Here is a 21,778-nt window from a genome sequence, read left to right as displayed (position 1 = left end):
TCTATTGTCAGTCTGCCCATCCAGATGTTGATGTACAACACAACAGTGATATGGCATGTCAGCAAACAAGGGTGAGTACATTCTCACCTCCTTTCCCTGGAAGCATTGTGGTCTTGGGCACACCGCCAAGGGACATGGCTCACTGCCAATCACCTAGTGGGGTCTCTGAATTTCAGAGTCCACGTTTTGAGACGGTGTCGTCTTGACAATCACAAGTGGTGCCTTCTACTGGAGATAGTCCTAGACATCTTCAACAGAGTGGCCCTCCTCAGGGGACTTATTCTCCTCCTCTGAAATTGTTCAGTGCCATTAGTTCTGCACCCTGCACTATCCATTGAGGGAATTCCTTGGGGACGCATTTCAGTTGAGGTAGAAATTTAATCTGCATTACGCATTTCTCCCTTCACCTTGATTCCTCGAGTTCTCAGGAAGATTCTCCAAGATCAGTCCCAAGTCATTCTCATATCCCCGGATTGGTAGAGAAGGCCGTAGTACGCAGACCTTCTGCACTTCTCCACATGTCCCCCACTTTGCCTTCCATTCAGGCAAGACCATCTCTCCAAGTCGGGGGAACTAGTTCTGCACCCCAATCTCTGAGATCTCAACCTACATGCCTGGAGATTGAGCAGGAACAACTGAGCTTGTTTCATCTGTTACCAGAGGTGGTATACGTCATCTTATCTGTACATCGCTCCTTCACTAAGTCGGTCTACTTCAGAAGATGGGGAAACTATGTAATATGGTGTGTAAATAATAGTGTGATTCCCTTTCAGGCCAAGTTATCCCAATGTGTTGAAATTTGCACTTTCCCCTGGCTTAGAGGGAATGTGATATTAGCACTATGAAGGGGTATTTAGCTGCCTTGTCTGCTTTTCTCTGCCTGTCAGGTCAGCCATCTCCGTTTAACTCCCCTGTTGTCATGAGTTTTTTAAGGGCCTGACCAACCTTTTTCCTTCCATTCCCTTTGTGGTTCCTCAGTAGAAGTTATTTTTGGTTCTTATATTTTTGAAGGGGATTCTGTTTGAGCCCCTTCACAGCTGTACCCTTCGTATGTTAACTCTCAAGACTGTGTTTTTGTTGCAATAACGTCTGCTAGGAGGGTCAGTGAGTTACAAGCCCACAGCTCTAAACCTTCTTTCTCTACCTTTTTTCCAAGTAATTTGGTGTTGCGAACCAGGGCTGCCTTCCTCCCTAAGGTATTCGCTCCCTTCTGTCTTGCCCAGCCCATCACTCTTCTGACCTTTTACCCTCCACCTCTTCCCACAAAGAAGTAGGAGGGGTTACACCGGTTAGATCCTAGACAAGAGGACAGCTGCTCTCTACACCGCATCAAGGAACACAAAGGTGGATGATTAGTTCTTCATTGGCTAGTCTGGTGCCAAAAAGAGAAAGGTGATTCAGAAAAAGACTCTATCAAGATGGATCATCATTTGCATTAAAACGTGCTATGCCTTAGTCAAGAAGGAAGAGCAGAAAGATCATTACCACGGGTAACTAACTTTTTTGTAGAGACCAGTCCAAGTCAAAGGACCAGTACTGGTCCCATTCCTCGTCCAAAAGTCACAGGGACCATTCCTGAGGTTGGTCATCATTGCACTACAAGTCTCTGGGTAAGTCGCTTACTCCAATTCTCCTGAGAAGATGCAAGGGTGTCACCATGCCTCTTAATCTGGTTTCAGAAGTAAGTGGACCTCGGAGCCCATTCCACAACTCTTCCTGGTACAACCTGCTTTTCTGGGACCATCTGTGACACCGAGGCAGATCATAGAGTCGTGTGAGACCCTGCCCTGACTCTTCATATCCTTACAGACTTCTTCTGGTGCACCTACAAACCTCTAGGAGCCATGAATCTTTACTGGCATACCTCAGGCATGTTCTGGTTCTGCCCCAGTTTGACCCAATGAATTCACCAATGGGCCTTTTTCTGACTCCTTCACCGACTCTGCCTCCGGCACCATATGCTACCCTAGAGCTTAGAACCTCCATGCTAATTCTGACTTAATTGATGACAGAGGGCAATCAGTCTATTATGTTCTGTGAGATGCCACTGCTACAACCCCAACGAGGCCACGCTCACTTTCCGATGAAGCTCCAACTCCCTCACTGGACTTACCAGCTCCACAAGGAAGGACACTTTCATTGTGTTCCTTATTTGGTACGGATTTGGACAACAATTATGCAGATGATGAGATAGGCCAGTCATACCAAGAAAATTGGAATTATGACCTTTAAGAAGCCAGCGTCCTTGACTCTTCTCCTGAGTCTGGACTCCTCTCACCTTCATGTCCTGCCTCAAAATAGAGTGCTCCTTACACCTGGTCATTTGGAGGGCAGACAAAGTTTTTGACCTCCAGATACCCACCTTAGAGATCAAAAACAATTTCTTGATTATAGTGCTTCCACCAGGGCAGACATCTACTGAACCCCTCCTCCCCTTCAATGAGGCCCTCACAGAAACAATGTTAGGGACCTGGACTAAGCCTTGCTCTGGGCCTCCAGTCAATCACCCAAGTGCGACACCATCACCCCGCACTGGGCGAGCTTGGGTTTTTGTCTCAGCACCCCTCCCTGGACAGCTTGGTGACACATATGTCTACCAGTCAGATGAACCCGAATAACCTTCTGACTCTGCCTCCAATATGAACTCCAAGTCAGTAGAGACCTTTGGGAAGAGGGTATTTTCTACAACCAGCTTGGCCCTCAAGCCCATGAATGCCAATTGCCTGATGTGACCCTATTAATATGCTCTTTGGGGTTCGTTGGCTCAAGTAACTCCCAGGTGTCCCAGAAGACCTTTCACCTGTCCTAACACAACCCATGCTGGGTGGTTGTGATGCAGCCAAATTCACAATTCATTCAGGAGAGACAGTGGCTCCAATGTTACCACTCGGCGCCACACCTGGCTGTGATCTAGAGGGTTTTCAGGCACCATTCAATCGTCTCTCATAGACAAGCTGTTTGGTGGGACTCAGCTACATGGAGACAAGCAGAACCACAGCACATTCCCAGGGCTTATCTGCCCAGCCTCACCAGCCACATCAGACCTACCATTCCTTTCATGACTTTAGCAGAGGTACCCCCATACCACCAGCCAGTTCATCCTCAGCAAGGTGCTTAGCAGTTTCACACTGCTCTCCTCGCCCCAGTGGTCAAGGTCAGCATGCCGCTCAGTCTGCTGCCCTTTCCGCCCACTCCTGCAGTCCCACTTTCCAAACTCCTTGAGTTTGCCTTTAGTGGAGCACAGCCACCCTGTTTGAGGCAGGATCCAATAATTATTGCCAAATTGGCAGACAATAATGTCGGACAGGTTGATATTGCAGATAGTACAAAAAGGGTACACCTTGTCCTTCACTACCTCTCTGCTTCACCTTCTGCCTTCTCTGGAATGACTGTTGGAGGACCATCTGTTTGTTTTACAGCAGGAAATGCAAACCCTTTTTGCCTGTGCCAGAAGTAGGTTATTGTTTTTATTCCCATTACCTTCTGGTGCCAAAGAAGGAAGGAGGCCTTTGTCCTATTTTAGACCTATGCCCTCTGAAAACCTTTCCCTGGAAGGAAGGATTCAAGATGCGCATATTAGCCCAGGTCTTTTCTTTCATCAACCTTGGAGTCTGGGAGGTGGTGTTTGATCTGCAGGATGCCTATTTCCATATCCCCATCCTGCAGGCTCATTGGCTCTACCTCTGTTTTATGGTGGGACAGGAGCATTTTCAGTTTACTGTGCTTTCCTTTGAGCTCACCAGCACACCTAAGGTCTTCACAAAAGTGCTGGTGGTGATCGCAGCACACCTTCTGAGGTCGGGGGTCACTGTCTTCCCCTACCTTGACTAGTGTCTGTTGAAGGCGAACTCACCCCAGGCAGTCTTCAAACACCTCCAGACTATGGCGAATATCCTGTCATCTTTGAGCTTAACTATCAATGTGCCAATATCACACCTAATTCCTCCTCAGATTGTTCCCTTCATCAGAACCATTCTGGATTTGGTTCTGCTTGGTGCTTTTCCTCCGGAAAGGAGAGTCGAAGACATTGACACTATGATCCTCACCATTCAGTCTGTGTCCTCTATTTCAATGAGGTTGACTCTGAGGCTGCTGAGACTGATGGCCTCCTAAATCCTACTGGTCAAGGATGTCAGGTGGCAAATGTGGGCTCTGCAGTGGAGTGGGTTTGAAGTCTCAATAGGCCCAACATCTAAGAGCTATATCGAACGTCATCATGATTTTGGATGAACTGCAAAAGATCTGCAGTTGTGTTTATTGGATGACAGACCCCTCTTCCTTCCCCACCCAGAGCTGACAGTGGTGACCAGGGAGTCACTTCTGATTTGAGGCTGCCATCTGAGAAAGGTGGAGGTCAGAGGTCTCTGGTCTCTGATGTAGGCCCAACTCCATATCAACTTCCTGGAGCTTTGAACCATCCACTCAGTTATAAAAGCCTTTCTTCAGTTTATCATGGGGAGCCTGGTATACATGCTTACAGACAACACTACTACTATGTGGTATTGAAAGAAACAGGAGAGAGTGTGGTCATGGGCCCTGTGCCAGGAGGCACTACACTTCTGGAAATGGCTGGATACATCAATGGATTTTCCTGGTGGTGAACCACCTGATAGGTTCTTTGAATGCCAGTGCGAATTAACTTCGCTGGCAAGGCCTAACGGATCACGGGTGGCAGTTACACCCAGAGGTGGTGCACGGTCTCTTCCGCATTTGAGGAGATCCTTGTCTTGATCTATTCGCCACTGCCGAGCACACTCAATGTCAGCAGTTTTGCGTGTTGGAGTTTCCAAATTGTAGCTCACTTTGAGACGTGTTCCACCAAGAGAGGATCTCTGGATTTCTGAATGCTGATACCGCTTTTGCCCCAAGGTCTGAAAAATATCAAAGCTGACCAAGCCCACATCATGCTGATGTCCACAGATTGGGTGCAGAGGGCATTGGTTGTACCAGAGAACACAAGGTGGATGATCTGCTCTTTGTGGGGTTCGCTGGAGTAAAAAAAATGGAAGGCTGTGCAGAAACTGACCATCTCCTGCTGGATTGTGACCGAAATCTACTATTCAAAGGCCAAAAGGCAGCCTCCAGAACAACTGCAAGCCCATTCAACCAAGACCAAGGCTGCTACCACTGCGTTGGCACATGGAATTCCTGTCTTTGACATCTGCCATGCCGCTACGTTGGAGTAGCTTCATATGTTGATGAAGCACTACTGTCTGGACAGCCAGATTCACTGAAAGGGGTATTGCACCCGCTCAATCCCATGGGACATTTTTTTGAGCCAGTTCACCGACCCATCTCTTATTAGACCAGGTACTGCTCTGGTATCTATTCAAAAGATGAGGAATATGCGATTAGAAGTCTGTCAGAACAACTTACTTACCTTTGGTAATGCTATTTCTGATCATGTGACTCTACCTTACTGCAGATTCCTAATCGACGATCCAATCTTCTTTATTTTGTGGATCGGGCCCCATCCATTATTTAAATCCTAAGTCCACGATCTGCACACTGGTCAAAGCCAATTTGCTGTTGGGGATCTGGGGCTGAGGAGCAGACAGTCTTGAAAGCAACTGATGTCCGTGCATCGGAGTGGGGCCTATATAGTCTTCCTACATCATTTGCGGAGTGAAACAACATCACTGTGGAGCTGCACAGCGCTACCTACCAGTGTGCAGAGGTTCAGCTGAGAAATCTTTCCAAATTTAGCCTGATGCTTGAGTAATATTCAAAAGTTGAGGAATCTGCTTCAGTAACGCTGAAGGAGTATAACTTGTTCTTTCTTGTAATTCTGATACAATGTATCACTACAGATGCTCCCAAATTCCCCAGTTTTCTACTGAGCTGCAGTTTTTATCTCATGCAAGGCAGGCACAACACAAAGAATCTGTGGTGGACGGAGAATTTTTTGAGATGTTTTATTAACTCAAAAAGTATACTGACAAGTTGGGAGAACTCTTCCACTCCACAAGATGAAACTTTGGACTGGTTTGATTCAGTCGGATGCGGTTATTTCAGTGGGCAATGCAATCAACTTAGACGTTGCTCTGTATCTACTGACACATTACTTTTCTTGAGAAACTGCTAAGGAAAAAATAAGTGTCTTTTTGTCACGTTGTACCTATTGCAGAAGGAAAATATGCAACACTATCCTTAGTTGGAGGATTTTTATTTAGCGTATAAAAAATGTCAGGGTCGTAATCATGCCCTTAGTGATAGACGATTATATGTATATGGCAACCCCAGTGTGGCCTGAGCACAGTAAAGATCCTCTCAGACCTGCCAGCCTGAAAGAAAATGAGCAGTACAAACCTTTTTTTACATCATTTAAAATCGAAAGTCTATTTCGTGTATTCGCTATTTAGACCCTTTACCACTGTGTCCCTTGCCCTTCCATTAAAATGCATCAGTTGGAGCTAAACTGCTGAACAGTCACTCTGAACTTTAAATGGTGTATGACGGAAGATGTTTAGACGATGCAGAATCAGAAATGTTACCTTCCTGTCGAGATAGTCAAATGTGTGTAAAAAGAATGCGCCTCCCAAATAGTGTGGCTAGTGACCAAAGTACAGTGTGGAGTGGCAAAACCAAGAATAATTTGACAGGGCTCCCAAAAAAGGGTTACGTAGTTGTCGATTTTTGTCCTTTTGCAGGTGTGATCCAGGCTTTTCGGGGCCTGCCTGCGAGATGGCGTCACAGACCTTCCCTATGTTTATCTCTGAGAGCTTCGGCAGCTCCAGGCTGTCCTCCTACCACAACTTCTACTCTCTCCGCGGCGCCGAAGTGAGCTTTGACTGTGGAGTGCTGGCCAGTGGCAAGGCCCTGGTCTTCAACAAAGATGGAAGGCGGCAGCTCATCACCTCATTTTTCGACAGTACACAGTCCAGGTGGGGAGCACCGAAACTGACGTTTGATGGCATATGCAGATGCCGCTAGAATTTACTTTCAATGGTTGGTTGTGTTTGTCTAGTTTTAATTGGCTAGTCTTTATATATATATATATATATATATATATATATATATATATATGAAGACTGCTGTTAAAAACGCATTGCTTCGCTTTGTTTCACGTTAGGTTGATGTTGCTGAAACACACAGGCAGGTTTGCTATGGGAGCTAGGAGCTAAGGCGGGTTAAAGGTAATTACTGTTCCGACAGGCTAGGAAAATCGTGAAACATTAACATTGCGAATGTGTGTCAAAACCAACAAGAATGAATGATTCATAAGGTTTTTCTTCATTTGACAGCTTGTGGCAGGTGATTAGATCTGTTCTGCATCTCTCCCTCCCCCAGTGCCTAATGAATAATTAAAGTGTGTCAAGGCATACTTAGAAAAAAAACGCCACATCTGATAACCTGGTTGGGAAGAGGAAAGGCTGCTTTGTGAAAGTCTTAGCTACTCGCTTCATTAGGCCACGTTGATCCATTCTAGATGGCTAAAGCTGGTGGGTGCTCTGCAACAGCTAGAAATGCCACTGTTGATGTGCCCTAATGCATTTTGTACATACTCTCTAGGTTTCTGCAGTTCACACTGCGCCTGGGAAGCCGGTCAGTCCTAAGCACATGCAAAGCACCTGACCAGCCCGGAGAAGGCGTCTTGCTACACTATTCCTATGACAATGGCATCACCTGGAAGCTGCTGGAACATTACTCTTACCTCAACTACCATGAACCAAGGTACGCAGAGCATGTTTTTGGCAGAATGTAGTGCGCAGGGAACCTGTGCCTATTCTTGTCAATGTCCGACAGTTCACATCTGCAGCGAGTAATGCAACGTCTTGGCATAACACCTCACAGATCAAGAGAATAGAACATTTCTACGGCTGTCATTTGGTCAGAATACCATGTTCACTCCAGATAGCCTCAAACAAATAATATGGAGGCCACCCTATGCAATTTAAAACATCGACATATGTATTTCATATATCAATACCATAATATAGGTCTTTCCAAATCTTGCTTTTGTAGGACTGGTTATCCCCACCTGTAAGTTGCAAAGTAAGTCACTCCTATGTATCCGTGACAAGCACACTAAATTGTCGATTTTGGATATTGGCTAAAAAATTTAGAGCATGCCTGCTGTGAATGACTTATAAGGCACTTTGGCTGTCCAGTGTTGCAGGCTTGAAGTGATGCCTCTTGGTTCCTTTGCATTGATTAAAATAATTGTAATCAAAACAAACCTAGTGAAAAACATCAAAACAGAACATTTGCATTTCTCATTTAGGTTATTCTGAGCACTGCAGAATCTCAGCAAATCCTCTGTCAGAGATAAAGAAGTAGCTGTTCCCTTCCTAGGCTCTACAAGCAGTGTCAATAGAGGAAAGGAGCTGATGCATCCGCTCTCATGTGCCAATATCTGGGACAGTGAAGTGGCTGTGTTTTGCACGGCTCATATCATGTCTGCCTAGAGTAGATATAGGAAGAGGGCAGTATTCTGTTAAGGCCTGCAATACACAGTAGCCATGGGCCACTTTGTAGAAGTGAGCCACCAAAACAAAGGATTTGCGTATAGTTATGTGGATTTTGAGTGGATGAATGTGAGAATGAGGCAATAGTTCTATGAATGGATACTCAAGTGAGTGCATGGTGGATCAGTCACTGAGTGCATGGTTGGATGGCTGAGTGGGTACATAGATGGTGAGTTCTTTGGCGAGCATTTGTTCCTTTTTTCAACACCTGGTAGTAGTGCCAAGAAAGTCTGCTCACAGTGATACTGAGGTCAATCCTGCCGTTTATTACAAAATCATTGAAGTTCTCGCTCATATCACCAATAATGAGCTAATGGTCTTTCAAGTCAATGGTGAGAGACAAGCGTTGCACACATTACAGGAGGACTTGCCGTGGGACATCTTAGGCAATGATTGTAGAAAAATGAGTACACCCCTCACTGTGGAGCTTGATCTCACTGCTACACTAATGAAATAGCTGTATGCTGGGGCACAGGCAAAACTCCATATGTCACGGATGGTAGTTACATTAAGGCAGCTCTGTGTGAAAGTGAACTGCTCAATATGTGAACAATGGCTGGGGAGGTTGATCGTTGTCCCTCTTTGACTACAAGACAAGGCAATCACTTAAACCTTACGCCACACTTCACCCACAGCTTCGGACAAACAATTCACTCTACTATGAAGACAGTTACACCTTTTTAACATCTTTACTAGCAACTAGGTATGTTTATCTTATTAAACATGGCAATTAATCAGTTTGCCTTGAAATAGTGAATAAATATAGGATATGCTTTCCTGACAACATCACATGTGCTAAATTAATATGATTTGAAGGTAGCTAGGGTGTACCCACTTTCTTTTGGCACTTTTGGCTCTGACTTTGATGTCCCTTTTCCCAGCAGTCAAGAAGAGAGGGTCCGAAAACCAAGCAAACATATAGCATCTGTATTTTCGTCTTGCCCTATGTCGACAACAGGAAAGAGATGGCTGTTGAAATGCTAAAAGTGTAGCCAGCCCAAGAAAAATAAGTTGTTTCTCCCTGCAATGTCTTTCAGGTTCAGCAGGTGTAGGATGCCACTTCCACTGTTCCTGACCTTCTGTTCACTCCGCAGCCAGGCTCTCATTACTAGTTAAGGACTAAGGCCCATGTGTACTAACACATTATCTCTTAGGCACAGAAGGGGAAAAACCCTAGGGTACATTAGGCCCTAAACTCCAATCCCGGTGCAAACAAGGGTTTATACAAGGATCAGAATAGTCTGTGTGATAATTAGTGATTACTTTGAGCCAGTGGTTGCTGGTGGGGCATAGGCACTTATTTTTGGGGACCCTCACTTATTATTCTTCATCAAACTTCCACCCAGAGCAAGAGAGAGAAAAATACAAAAGGGGCAAAAAGAAGGAAGAAGAAAACAATGGAAAAACAGTGACAGAAAGAAAGCTAGGATTAAAAAAAATCTGAAAAAGTGTGAAAAAGAAGCAGGAAGTGTCTTGTGGTGGGTGAAAGAGGCATGAGGTGGAATCACGATTATGCAGCCTTCATATTTGCTACCACAGAAAATATGAAGCAGTGGCCACTGGCTTATGAGGAAAACACTTATTCTTATGGACACAACGCTTTGGTGCTTATTTAGAGTTTGGCAGAGAGAATACTCCATCTCAATGTAGTATCCTCTCATCCAAACTCAAAGTCTGCATGCCCTACTTAGAAGTAGGTGGTCTTTAACTGTGTCTACGACTGAACCTACTATGACTCAGCTACTGGCATACTCCTTCGACAGCCTGACGAAGTACAGGCTTTCAGAGACTATCCACTGACCGCTCTCCCAGTTTGCAGTGGGCGATTGAATGCCTTTTTCTGCTGTCCATCACCTCCAGGTAAAAGCAGATGGTGAGGGACAGTAAAACAAAATAATGACCACTACACCACATGAGAACACTCCAATGGTGTGAGGGGTCATTAGTTTTCCATTTCTCAAAATTAAACTCGGGCTTTGGGAGTTTGTTTTTGAAAAATAAAAGACTTTTATTAAACGTTTTGCGGATGGCCGTCCTGTTTGACAAAGCAGTCTGTCAAACTTTGACAACATTAACAGAAACCACTGTAACTGTGGCTCCTACCAATAATAAGAGTTGTCCACAATGCCAGTGAGCAACTCTAGATTTGGCAGGCACAGATACCGCAGAATGGTTGGGGTAATATGGTGTGTCAGAACATGATGCAGCATGTTATGTCTCATTTCCCTCTTGAAAGTTTGGAATGGGAGGTCTTTACTACACAAGGTAAATACCTCCCCCAGATGTAATGGTTTTTACTTCATGTGATAAATAACCATCCATATTCTTCTCAATTTATACCTGGGGCACCCAGAAGTAGGAATTGAAAACATCACAATTGAACTTGGTAAGGAGAGCTGTGTGTTTTTTTAAGGCAGTTCAGAGATACTTAATTCTATTTTCAAATTTAGTTCAGCTTACATTTTTTCCATTCATTAAGTCCATATTTCATATATATATACTTTTTAAGACACAAAAAATTGTAAGTAGTAGCAGCATCCAAATACTTACTGTCCTATGAACTCTATTGTAGTGTTACATACAAAATTTTGTTTGCAGAATTATTGCTCAAATAGAGCCAACGTTTAAATAGAAATCATTTTTCTAATTTCATTGACTTAACAAAATCTGTATGTTTTGACTGAGGATGGAGTGGATGGAACATCGCGTCATCAGAAAATTCAAAAGGCTGTTTTTGAATCACCATTGAGCCCAGCCAAATCATTTAAGTGATTATTAGACAACCATATTTTGTTTTCAGATATTTGAATCAAATCCTTTAGACATGACTACAGCCTCAACTGCTGAACAGAACTGCACCAAATTTGGCAGTAATCTAGCTTTTGGTATGCAGATTGTGCTTTCATTTATTTGGTGTAAATCCATTCAGTAGTTTTTCAGAAATATAGAGAAATCCAAATTAGTATATCTCTGGCTGTGGCGACTTCACGATTATTTCGCTGTAATTGGCTGACCACAACCTGACTAGAAAGTTGCAGTCGCCATTTTATTTCACGGGACACAGTCTCCAGGGGTGAAAATCCTAACTGAAAGTGACTTAAGGGGTCAGAGTGAAGGTACCCTGACCCAGGGGGTGTGATATAGCTATGTTTTTGGGGCAAATTATGGGGTTAAAATAGGTTTGCGTCACCATGTGAGATATTCGTGAAAATTCACACATTTTCACAAATGTTTGCAAAATATCCGCAAACGTGAAAACATTTGGTAGAAAAAACACACTCTTTCATACACTATTTCATTCAGTCATACATGCACTCAGAGACTCATGCGCCCACTCCCACACCCACTCAGACACTTATGCAACCACTCAGACCCACTCATAGACTCACACACCTACTTTCAGACCCACTCAGACACTCAAGCATCCACTCGTGGATCCCCAGAGAGTGACAGGCCCTGTGGTCAAGTGCATGGTGCAGGATTGGGTGGTTATAAGGGCTTGGCTGCAAAGCCTGCCTGCAGGCCAGGTTATGCGACCAACCCCTGCCGCGCACGGGCAAAGGCTGTGCGTGGCGGCGTTTGGAATAATGTATAGTAATTAAAATTACTCCACGTTAAAAAACCATAGAAATTCAGTGAAATAAAAATGGTTACAGGGATGTTATAGTTAGGCCCTGAATTTACTCATATTAAACCATATGATGTGTTGCGTTTGGAGTCTGGGTAAGTGTAGCATGATGTGTATTTTAAAATATCCTACTTTAGGTGGAGACTAATCTTTCCAATGTTATATCTATATATATATATATATATATTCACTTGCGCTCTAAGGTAACTATAACTTTACCTTTACCATGCACAGCTAATTACTCCAGATAATATATCATTGATGAGATTTTTTTTTTGTATGGCATCTTTGAAATTATCACTGCAACATTTGCAATAAAATAATTGATAAGAAAACTGTGCGTTGCAAGGGTGCGAATTATAGTTACCTTAGGGTGCAACACAAAATTGGGGGACTCTTGCCCAGAATCATGGTGTAAAATGATACAAACACTAATTTCATGGTCACCTTCCCTGTGACCCCGAAAAGTAACTACCACCCCTTTCCCTCCTCCCAGCAAATGCTGCCCTCTACCCAGGACCCGTGTACACCAGAGGGGGCCTGCAATGAAGCTATGCGCAAGCCGAGCTAATGCTCTCTATAATGATGATTAAACAGCGCAGACGTCGTCACCTTGGGTACTGGTCCCCGTAAAAAAGCAACATTTTTTGTGCGTGTGTGTAATTGAGATAGACGGTGGCAACATTCTGTAATCACGTTGTCTTCAGCTATTTAATTAATCTTCAGTCACATGAAAAATAATTGCGCATTTCATGTTCGGCTGGGAAAACACATTTAATCTTGCCCACCGTTTGACAGATGCATTTTTCATCTGAGCGAGGGCCGTGGCTTTTAAATAGGAGGCATGTGCCTCTCGTGAAAGATTGCGGGGGAGCAAAGGTCTTTTGAGATCTTTGAAAAGAGCCTCAATGGCAGAGCGAGTGTGTCTCCCCACAGCAAAGGGGGTACTAAGCAGGCCTTGCCTCTCTAACACATGCCCAGGCCTTCCTCTCTCTCCCTATCCCCCCTAATATTAAAGAACACAAAGAGGGCGCCCGCATTACACGCTCTAGTGTAGCCATCGTGAAGGAATGCAAAGATCAGCTGAAAACTAAAGTGTGAAAACACATTTTTGTCTAAAGATTATACATGAGACATGTTAATTAATGCACCTTTATCGTCGGTTACATAAATATTAAAAGCTAGTGGCTAAACATTCACAACTTTTCAGATCAGTAGCAGTGCCACATTTTTCCCTTTTTGCCTCAGAAGTTCGACATGCATTTCAGCAACCTGCGATTTCCCTATCTCTCACTTCCCATTATCAAACAAGCATTTGCAATGCAATGGCTCTCGCATTTGGTCCAGTTAGAGCTATTTGCGTTGTAAATTCCCAACTGGACATTTCTTGCCACATAAATTGAAAATAAAAAGTAAAACAGAAGTTTGCTCACAGTCAAAATTATTATCGGCAAAAATGCAATTATCCATGTATCAGGGTCGATGTGATGCAAAGCGCTAGACTACTGCCTAGCGTGATCGCGCTGCGTAGGAAATAATTAGAAAAAAGTAGTCCAGAAACCATGCGAGAAACACAGAGCCCCGTATGTTTTCAGTAGTTGGCCGGTGTGCTCGAGGAGGGTTAAACACCGGAAAAGGCATGACGTATGCATGCCTTCCACTAATGAAAGCAAGCAAATTTTAAAAGGCAAGCCCACAAGCCAACCAAACTCATGGGCGTGCAGTGGGCGTGTTTTCAAGCCCATAGAGAGATTACTGCAGGAACAGAGCGCTTTGCTATGGATTTTAGTCAGTCTTCAAATCAGTGTTTTTGAAGCAAATAATTAATATGGAAAGAACACTGAGACTCAAGCCAAAATAATTCCTTGAAAGCTTGATAAAGAGTGAATAATGCCTTCTCGCCCTCACCAAGCTCATAACTTTTATACAGGGGACTAGCGCTTCATTTTTTAATTATGTGGGGGCAGATAGGAGCCAACTAAAATAACCAGTAAAACTCAAACAGTTATGAAGTAAAGCAATGAACATGGAGACATGTAAACACAAAATAGCATGCTATAAAGCTAAAAACAACAGTTCAAACAAAACTACCGCTTTTATAAGCAATGAGGAAGGGGGGAAAGATGTCAGGCAGTGCAGAGCACATCCAGACAAGGTTGAAAATATTCAGAAAAAAAATCAAATAGTGAGGAATAACTTTTCATTTTCAGTAAATGTTGTTTGGGACAAACCTCAGGATCGATTTTGCGAAAGCACTCTGTTTGCACAATTATCTGCACCCCCACACACTAACAGAAACCATTTCTCCCATCTTCCAACTTCTTCAGAGTGCATGGGATGGTAGTTTTCCCAACTTGAAATGCACTGTTCCAATTCCTTAATTGGAAAAAAACTTGCTTGGTAAATACAACACAGACAAGGCAACAGTGACCTTCTTAGGCCATTCTGGACAGGTTTTTACCTGCCCAGGTCCCTCCGCGCGAACCAGTGCAGTCCTGCACAGAAAAAGTCCACAGCTGTTCCCCACACACCAGGGAAACAAATCTAGTACAAGGGAATATTATTGATGCTTAATTTAGGCCTTTGGTAAAAACATAAATGCTGACAGGTTAACCATGTCAGGCATGCTGTTTTTTCCTGTCAAAGCAATCCTCAGCATGCAGGTAAAGTGACTGCCCTCTAAATGACCTTCTTTGTCTTTGGCACATATGAAAAAGATCAGAGGTAGAAAACCAGCAGATGGAGCCCCACTCTGTGCATTGAAGCTGGCAGCTGCTGGGTTGCTTTAGTCGATAAATGACGTGACAAGGACATTTAGCCATTTGTGGACATTGATGAAAGGGCTACCGGTGAGGATTTTCCAATAGAAAAAACAGTTTAGCATCCACCATTAGAAATCAAACAGTTTGCCTTGCTGTTAATTAATCAGGGTGCCACGATGTGGTCAAATGGGAGTCTGCCAATTGTTAGCAAATGTCACACTTTCACCTACCTCTTAAAGACTCAGTAAGAGGTTTCTCAAACCAACTACAGATAAAGAACAGAGTTCCCATAATGGTTTCTTACAGGTTCTTGCCACTACCTACCACAGGCTCCCAAGGGCTGCAAGAATGGGTTGCTACTAGCCACAGATATATATAATAAGTGTGATGTGCTCATTTTGATAAATTTGTGTCTCTTAGTCAGGGTCATCAACCACTCAGGATAAGTGTGTTAAATACCACTCATAAGTCATGCATATTGACTGAGGAAAACAATGAGACAAGAATCACCCTAATTAGAGAAATCTAGGGCAGCATCAACTACCTTCATGGCTGCTTTATCTGTGTTCTCATCTGACTACAGAGATGTAGCCTTGAATGAGACAGATGAAGCATTGGTCCATTCTCTAATTTTCTAGGTCCAATTAATGTTTTTAGGAGTTCCGAGGGGTAAGGAGAGACACATTAATACATCTTAATGGGAAGCAGCCTGAACAATGATGCGGGAACAACGAGGTGCGTTGTCCACAAAAGCGGAACAACGCTTTCCTGAACAACGACCTTGTTTTCCTCTGCCTTAACCACGCATGTCTTAACAACGAACATGCATGGTTAATGCAGAGGAAAACAGACTTGGAATCGGAGAGGACGTGGTCACGTAATTGGGATGGGGTAGGGTTGGGGGTAGTTTTATGTGCGGGTGGTGGTAATTTTAGTTTTTAGTGGTGGGGGAGCGGGGTAATTTTAGGTTTTAAGGGCGTGGTGGGGGTCGGAGTAATTTTAGGGGCAGGGGTGGGGAGTCGGGGTAATTTTAGGTTTTAGGGGTGGGGCAGGGGGTCACGGTAGTTTTAGGAGCGGGTGGGGGTTTGGGTAGTTTAGGTTTTAGGGGCGGGTGGGGGGTCGGGTAGTTTTAGGGACGGGGTGGGGGGTCGGGGTACTTTTAGGTTTTAGGGGTGGGGGCAGGGGGTCACGGTAGTTTTAGGAGCCGGTGGGGGTTTGGGTAGTTTAGGTTTTAGGGGCAGGTGGGGGGTCGGGTAGTTTTAGGTTTTAGGGGCAGGGGTGGGGGATCGGGTAGTTTTTGGGCGGGTTGGGGGTTCGGGGTAGTTTTAGGTTTATGGGGCAGGGTGGAGGGTCAGTTTAGGTTTTAGGGGCGGGGTGGGGGGGTCATGGTAGTTTTAGGGGCAGGGTCGGGGGTTGGGTAGTTTTAGGTTTTAGGGGCGGTGTCGCAGTAGTTTTAGGGGCGGGGTGGGGGGTCGAGGTAATTTGAGTTTTTGGGGCAGGGCCGGGGGGTCAGAGAAGTTTTAGGTTTAGGGTGGGGGTCACAGTAGTTTTAGGTTTTAGGGGTGGGGTGGGGGTAGGGGGGCCAGGGTAGGGGGTCAGCGTAGTTTTATGGGCAGGGTGGGGGGTTGGGGTAGTTTAGGTTTGAGGGGCGGGTGTGGGGGTTGGGGTAGTTTTAGGTTTTAGGGCGGGGTTGGGGTCGGGGTAGTTTTAGTTTTTAGTGGTGGGGTGGGGGGGTCGAGTAGTTTTAGGGGCAGGGGTGGGGGGCCATGGTAGTTTTAGGGCCGGGGGTTGGGGTAGTTTAGGTTTTAGGTGTGGGGGGGTCGGATTAGTTTTAGGGGCGAGGGTGGGTGGTCAGGGGGGTCGCATAGTTGTTAAGGCTTTCATGGTAAAGGCATAGTGGTAACAACGCGGTCATTGTTCCGACCACGTTGTTAGGGCATGCGTGGTTCCAACATGCATTGTTCCGACATATATTCCCTCTTAATGAATTTACAAAGTAACCCATTTGGCTACAATTGAAACTCAGAGACGGAAATAAAGTTGAAAATATTTATTACAAATTCAAAGGCAGACTTATTTAAATGAGTCTCAAAAACATACTATATAAGTACAGAATCACCAAAGGTGAGTTATAGCATCAAATCAAATTAAATCGAACCAGCATAAGGCATACCAAAATCTCTGTTGCAGCAGTACAAAAGAAAATCAAAATGTACTTGATAATCAGAGTCCAGATTTCTACTTTACTGCCTAATTATTTAAGTCAAAATAATCTAACTATTCTAATAAGCTAAGGGAACCCTAAGAATTCTCCAATTTATAGAAATAGAAATTAATCAAAAGTGTCAGCATCACAGAAACCTCAGTAGAAGTTCTGCAGAAGAGAGATGTGCGTAGCATAAAGCCACATCAACCAAGCAATGAAAAAGAGGTCTGTATCTCTCTAAGTCTGTAAGGATCCATCCTAGTCAAAGGGTAAAAGGAATCTGCCTTTCTAACTAGCTAAACAACACTTTAATCTCTGCAGAACTTTCAGTAGATGACATCATCAACAGTAACTGTCCACTGTCTTTGCACAGTTTGAAATTTGCAACTCTCATTAGCCTTTCATCTCTTGGTCCAAGCATCAGGACGACCACAGGATTATGGATGGAAGCTCTTCTTCACGGCACCTTTTTAATACTCTTCATCCTTGGCAACCCATCTTCCCATACCACTTTATCTACAACTAACAATGAGCTCTTCATTAATTTTGAAACGTTCAGGTGCACCTGCAAATAAAGAATTATGCAACAAGAGCAAAACTCCACGTTGAAGATGAAACACACAAAAACTTTTCACGCCTTAACTCCAGCCAACTTAACATAGAACTCAATGCACATTTGAATACATAATTATACATGCATTTCTCATAAGCACAATAAATGAAGAATAACTATGAAAATATATCATTCAACTAAGATATCACTGTACAAATACATATGAATAAAATTGCATATACGTGTATTTCTTCAATCCATAAATGTAATTACAGAACATGCATACAACTTTTTCACATTTCTACTTATAAGTGCATTTTGATTATATGACTTTCTGTGAACCATGTTTACATGAGTACATTTGATCACACGTTATAAATCTTGTTGATTACAATTTCTTATCATTTCTGAAACCCATAATGGCGAAGCCAACTTATGCCTTCTCAACTCCTTCTCTGATGACGTACTAAGTCATCGCAACTTACTCCTTCCTAGAATGAGACGCTGTAGAACTTTGTCATTTTCTTCAGCTTTTGTCTACACTCCTCCAGATGTTTCATATTATCATAATATCTACACTGACTATCTTCCAACTCAAGACACACTCTCTTCCTCTTCTTTGCCTTTTCAACCTTCATTCTCTGAAAAACCTTGTATCCCACAATCATAACTATTGCACATATGTCAATAACCAACAATGGCTTCAAAATAAAACCTACAACTCCACTTCCTAAGTTTCCAAACCATCTGCCTATAGCAGAAAACCCATTTTCAATTGCTTCCCATGCACCAGTCACTTCCAACTCTTTCAAATCTTTTGTCAACCCAGAAATGTTCTGAATGTACCTTTCCAAGTCCTTACTCTTGTTGGGGAAGTAAGTACAACATTGTTGAACTTTCTGCATCTGACAGACTCTGCCCTTTTTTGCAAGCAACAGTTCTACTGCAAGCCAATTCTGCAAAACCATGATCCTATCGCTACATTTCTAAGTTCACAACCAGTAAAGGATTTGCTGTACTAGTTGCCAACATACCCACTATTGTAGACAACTTTCTAATCTTCAGGTCATTCAGAATCACACCTACAGATGGAATCAATGCACCAAAGATGACTCCTACTATTTCTGTAGCACTAACACCACTTCTAGTTTTAGATTTTGTATTCCACACAGGATTTGCAAAAATGCTCCATAGGACAGATCTTTGGAAACTCTATTCCAAGATAACACGTACCATGCCATCCTGTGGGTAGCTTCAAATAAACATATTGTCCACAAATAAAATACACTCCAGGAATCACAGGATGTTTTCCATCTAGAAATAACTCACTCTTCCCTCTAACATCAAAAACCTCTATGTAACACTGATCAATGTGTATGCACCACATTCCTTTGTGTTTCCAATCTAAGGCTAAAGCTGGTAAATTTCCCTTCACTTGATGTTCAATCTCATTTTTATTCTACTTTTGTTGTGCTTTGAGACACTTGTGTGTCTTGGACTTGGATTCTAATTCCCTTCTTCTGTCTTCTACCAAATTCAGGAATTTCTACTCTATATCTGTAATTGAACAGGTCAAATTGTGTCTCTGTGCATATGCAGTGTCTAAAGGCTTTAGTGTTAAAAAATATTTCCTTGCTATGTTACAAAAGATTTCCCACTATTTCTGCACCCATGAAATAAGGATTCTTGTTCTGGTAATTAAACAAAGGAACAAAATAATACTGAAAACTTCCCTCATTGTAAAATATGCTTATCAAAAGACTGCAAGAAATTCCATAAGTCACCGGAATAAGATGGTATGTAATACCTTCCGACACAGAAGCAGGTAATTGCTTACCGACGTAGCAATCCCTTGCATTTATTTATTGTATTGATATACTCATAAAGCAACCTAAAATATACATTTGCAGAATAGTCTCCTCCTAAATAATCCATGTGTAAAGCTATTTCTTCTAGTCTATAGAGGTTACTATTTCTAGGGCTTAATGTTTGCGTGGAAATACTAGAGGTAATTTTTTCTCAACATAAGATGTAGGAGAAAAGCTCCTATTAACAGCACTACTAATACTATAATAGAAACAAGCAATACTGCAGTTATTATGTACGTACATCTACTTTTCTTATTTACTTCTTTCATTTCTCTAAAACCAGATCTATTTTATGGAGAAATGCAGCAGCAGTGGAGTATTTGTTTTCAGTTCCGTTTATGCAAACAACAAACAAAGTTTGAATGATGGTTAACAAAGGTATATACAATCTCCCTGAGACTTTCTTAACCCTATTCTTTGTCCTTCTAAAAGGATAACCCACTTTTCTTCTTATACTCTGGTCTACATATTCTTCTTCAAAGATTCTGCAAAGTCTCTAATACATGTACAGTTCAAAATCACTAATGATTACATCCAAAATGAAATCTCTATTTAACAGCACAGGAACTTTGAAATAGAATTCAAACACAATGTTTAGTTTAAGAAGGTTCAGTATAATCTGCAATGTTATCCCAAAAAATAATCTCTCCATCTTTGGCAGCGAAAGATATCTATTCAGGTAAAGAGTATCTCTGACAGGGCGCTCTTGTTCACTTTGATCTCCTCAGTGCCACACCCTTATCCTCACTTTCACTTAGATCAGAGTTGTCAATATCCTCGGGGATTGTCTGTCGCACATGTTCTTTTGGCAAATTCAATTTCTCTTGTTTTTGCCTTGTTGGCCATCAGTCTCCAGCTTCCACTCACTTTCTTTCAGCACTAGGTCCTTCATAAGGGTCTGATTCTGAATTTGACTAGTTCACCACCACAGGACCAGTTGCTTCATCTCCAACTGTGGCTTGCTCAAGACCCCCCCTCAGACTGATCAAATGCTGCTTCAGGCTCAGTTTGGCCCCAGACAGCTTGACTAACATGCTCCTGTTGTTGCTCTCTCACCACCGGCACTTTAAGGAACAGGTGTTGTCATATCAAGGGGTCATTTGAATCTAGTTGGGGAGGTCCCCACCCTTCACAGCAGTTGTTGTAACCAAGATGACTTGGTACTGCCCACACTAAGTGGATTCCAAGCATGTCTTCATAGTATGCTTCTTCACCACAACCCAGTTACAGGGACTAAGGTCATGGCATTGCTCTTGGTGTGGAGAGGCTATAGCTGCACCAACCTGATGAGACACAGAATGCACCACATCAGATATCCCTTTACAATAGTCAAGGACCAGTTCATCTGTAATGTTCAGAAGTGCATTCACAGGAATTGCTAGCAATCTCATTGCTCTCTCCATGAAGATGTTGTGGAGTGTCAGTCCAGTCTTTTGATTAGATACACTTCGAAGACTCATCAACACAAGAGGCAAAGCATCAGGCCATTTCAGAGATATTGAAGCACACACTTTTGCTGGTCTGGATTTCAGTTTCCCATTCATTTACTTGTCAAGACCCGATGCCTTAGGTCTGTAGCTGCAGTGCAATCTCTGTTGCACTTGCAATGCTGCACATAACAATCTCAGGACTTCATTATTGAAATGAGTCCCATGATCTGATTCTAGAGAAGCTGGGAAGCCAAATCTAGGTATTAGTTCCGCTAACAGCAGTTTTGCTACATTGAGACTATCATTCCGTCTGGTTGGATACCCTTCGACCCAACCCAAGAAGATGCACACAATTATCAAGACGTACTGCAGCCCGTTGCACACAGGGTTCTCGATAAAATCCAACTGCATACTGTTGAAGTGCCCTCCTGATCTCCCTATGTGACTTAATGTAACTGCAGTCCTCTTTCCAACATTGTTTTGTTGACACACAATGCATCTATGACAAAACGCTTCTGCCATCAGACTGAATTTTGGATTTGGACTTTGGGATTAAACCATGTTTGCCTAAATAATCTCACTATTGCATCCCTACCAACATGAGCTGGACCTTGAAAATTCCTAGCCATTGTGGCAAACTATTCGGTAACACTGGTCTTCCATCTATTGAAACCCAAATGTCATCATCTCTCTTGACACAACCTGCTGTGACCCAAATCTGCTGTTCTTCCTCTGACACTTCCTCTTTGAGCCTCTTTACTTCCTTTCTCCGAAGTGTCTGCTGTAGTCAACAAAAGGGTGTAATTAGTCTAATCATTTCCCTCATTGGTGTACTCTCCTTTGAAGGTACAGACATTTTTAAC

General features: G+C 43.1%; 1 protein-coding gene across 1 annotated transcript in view; it reads left to right on the top strand.

Annotated features, from left to right (window-relative positions):
- Positions 1–21,778, top strand: part of RELN (reelin) — a 1,304,886-nt gene that overhangs the window by 769,270 nt on the left and 513,838 nt on the right. Inside the window, exons 18-19 of the mRNA XM_069229640.1 lie at positions 6,651–6,884; positions 7,513–7,674. Of these exons, the coding sequence (XP_069085741.1) occupies positions 6,651–6,884; positions 7,513–7,674 (396 nt within the window). The remainder of the gene's footprint in view (positions 1–6,650; positions 6,885–7,512; positions 7,675–21,778) is intronic.

This window comes from Pleurodeles waltl, chromosome 4_1 (genome assembly GCF_031143425.1).
Source record: "Pleurodeles waltl isolate 20211129_DDA chromosome 4_1, aPleWal1.hap1.20221129, whole genome shotgun sequence".
NCBI classification, from domain to species: domain Eukaryota; kingdom Metazoa; phylum Chordata; class Amphibia; order Caudata; family Salamandridae; genus Pleurodeles; species Pleurodeles waltl.
Note: the sequence above shows the minus strand (reverse complement) of the source record. Positions and strands in the feature narration are given on the sequence as shown.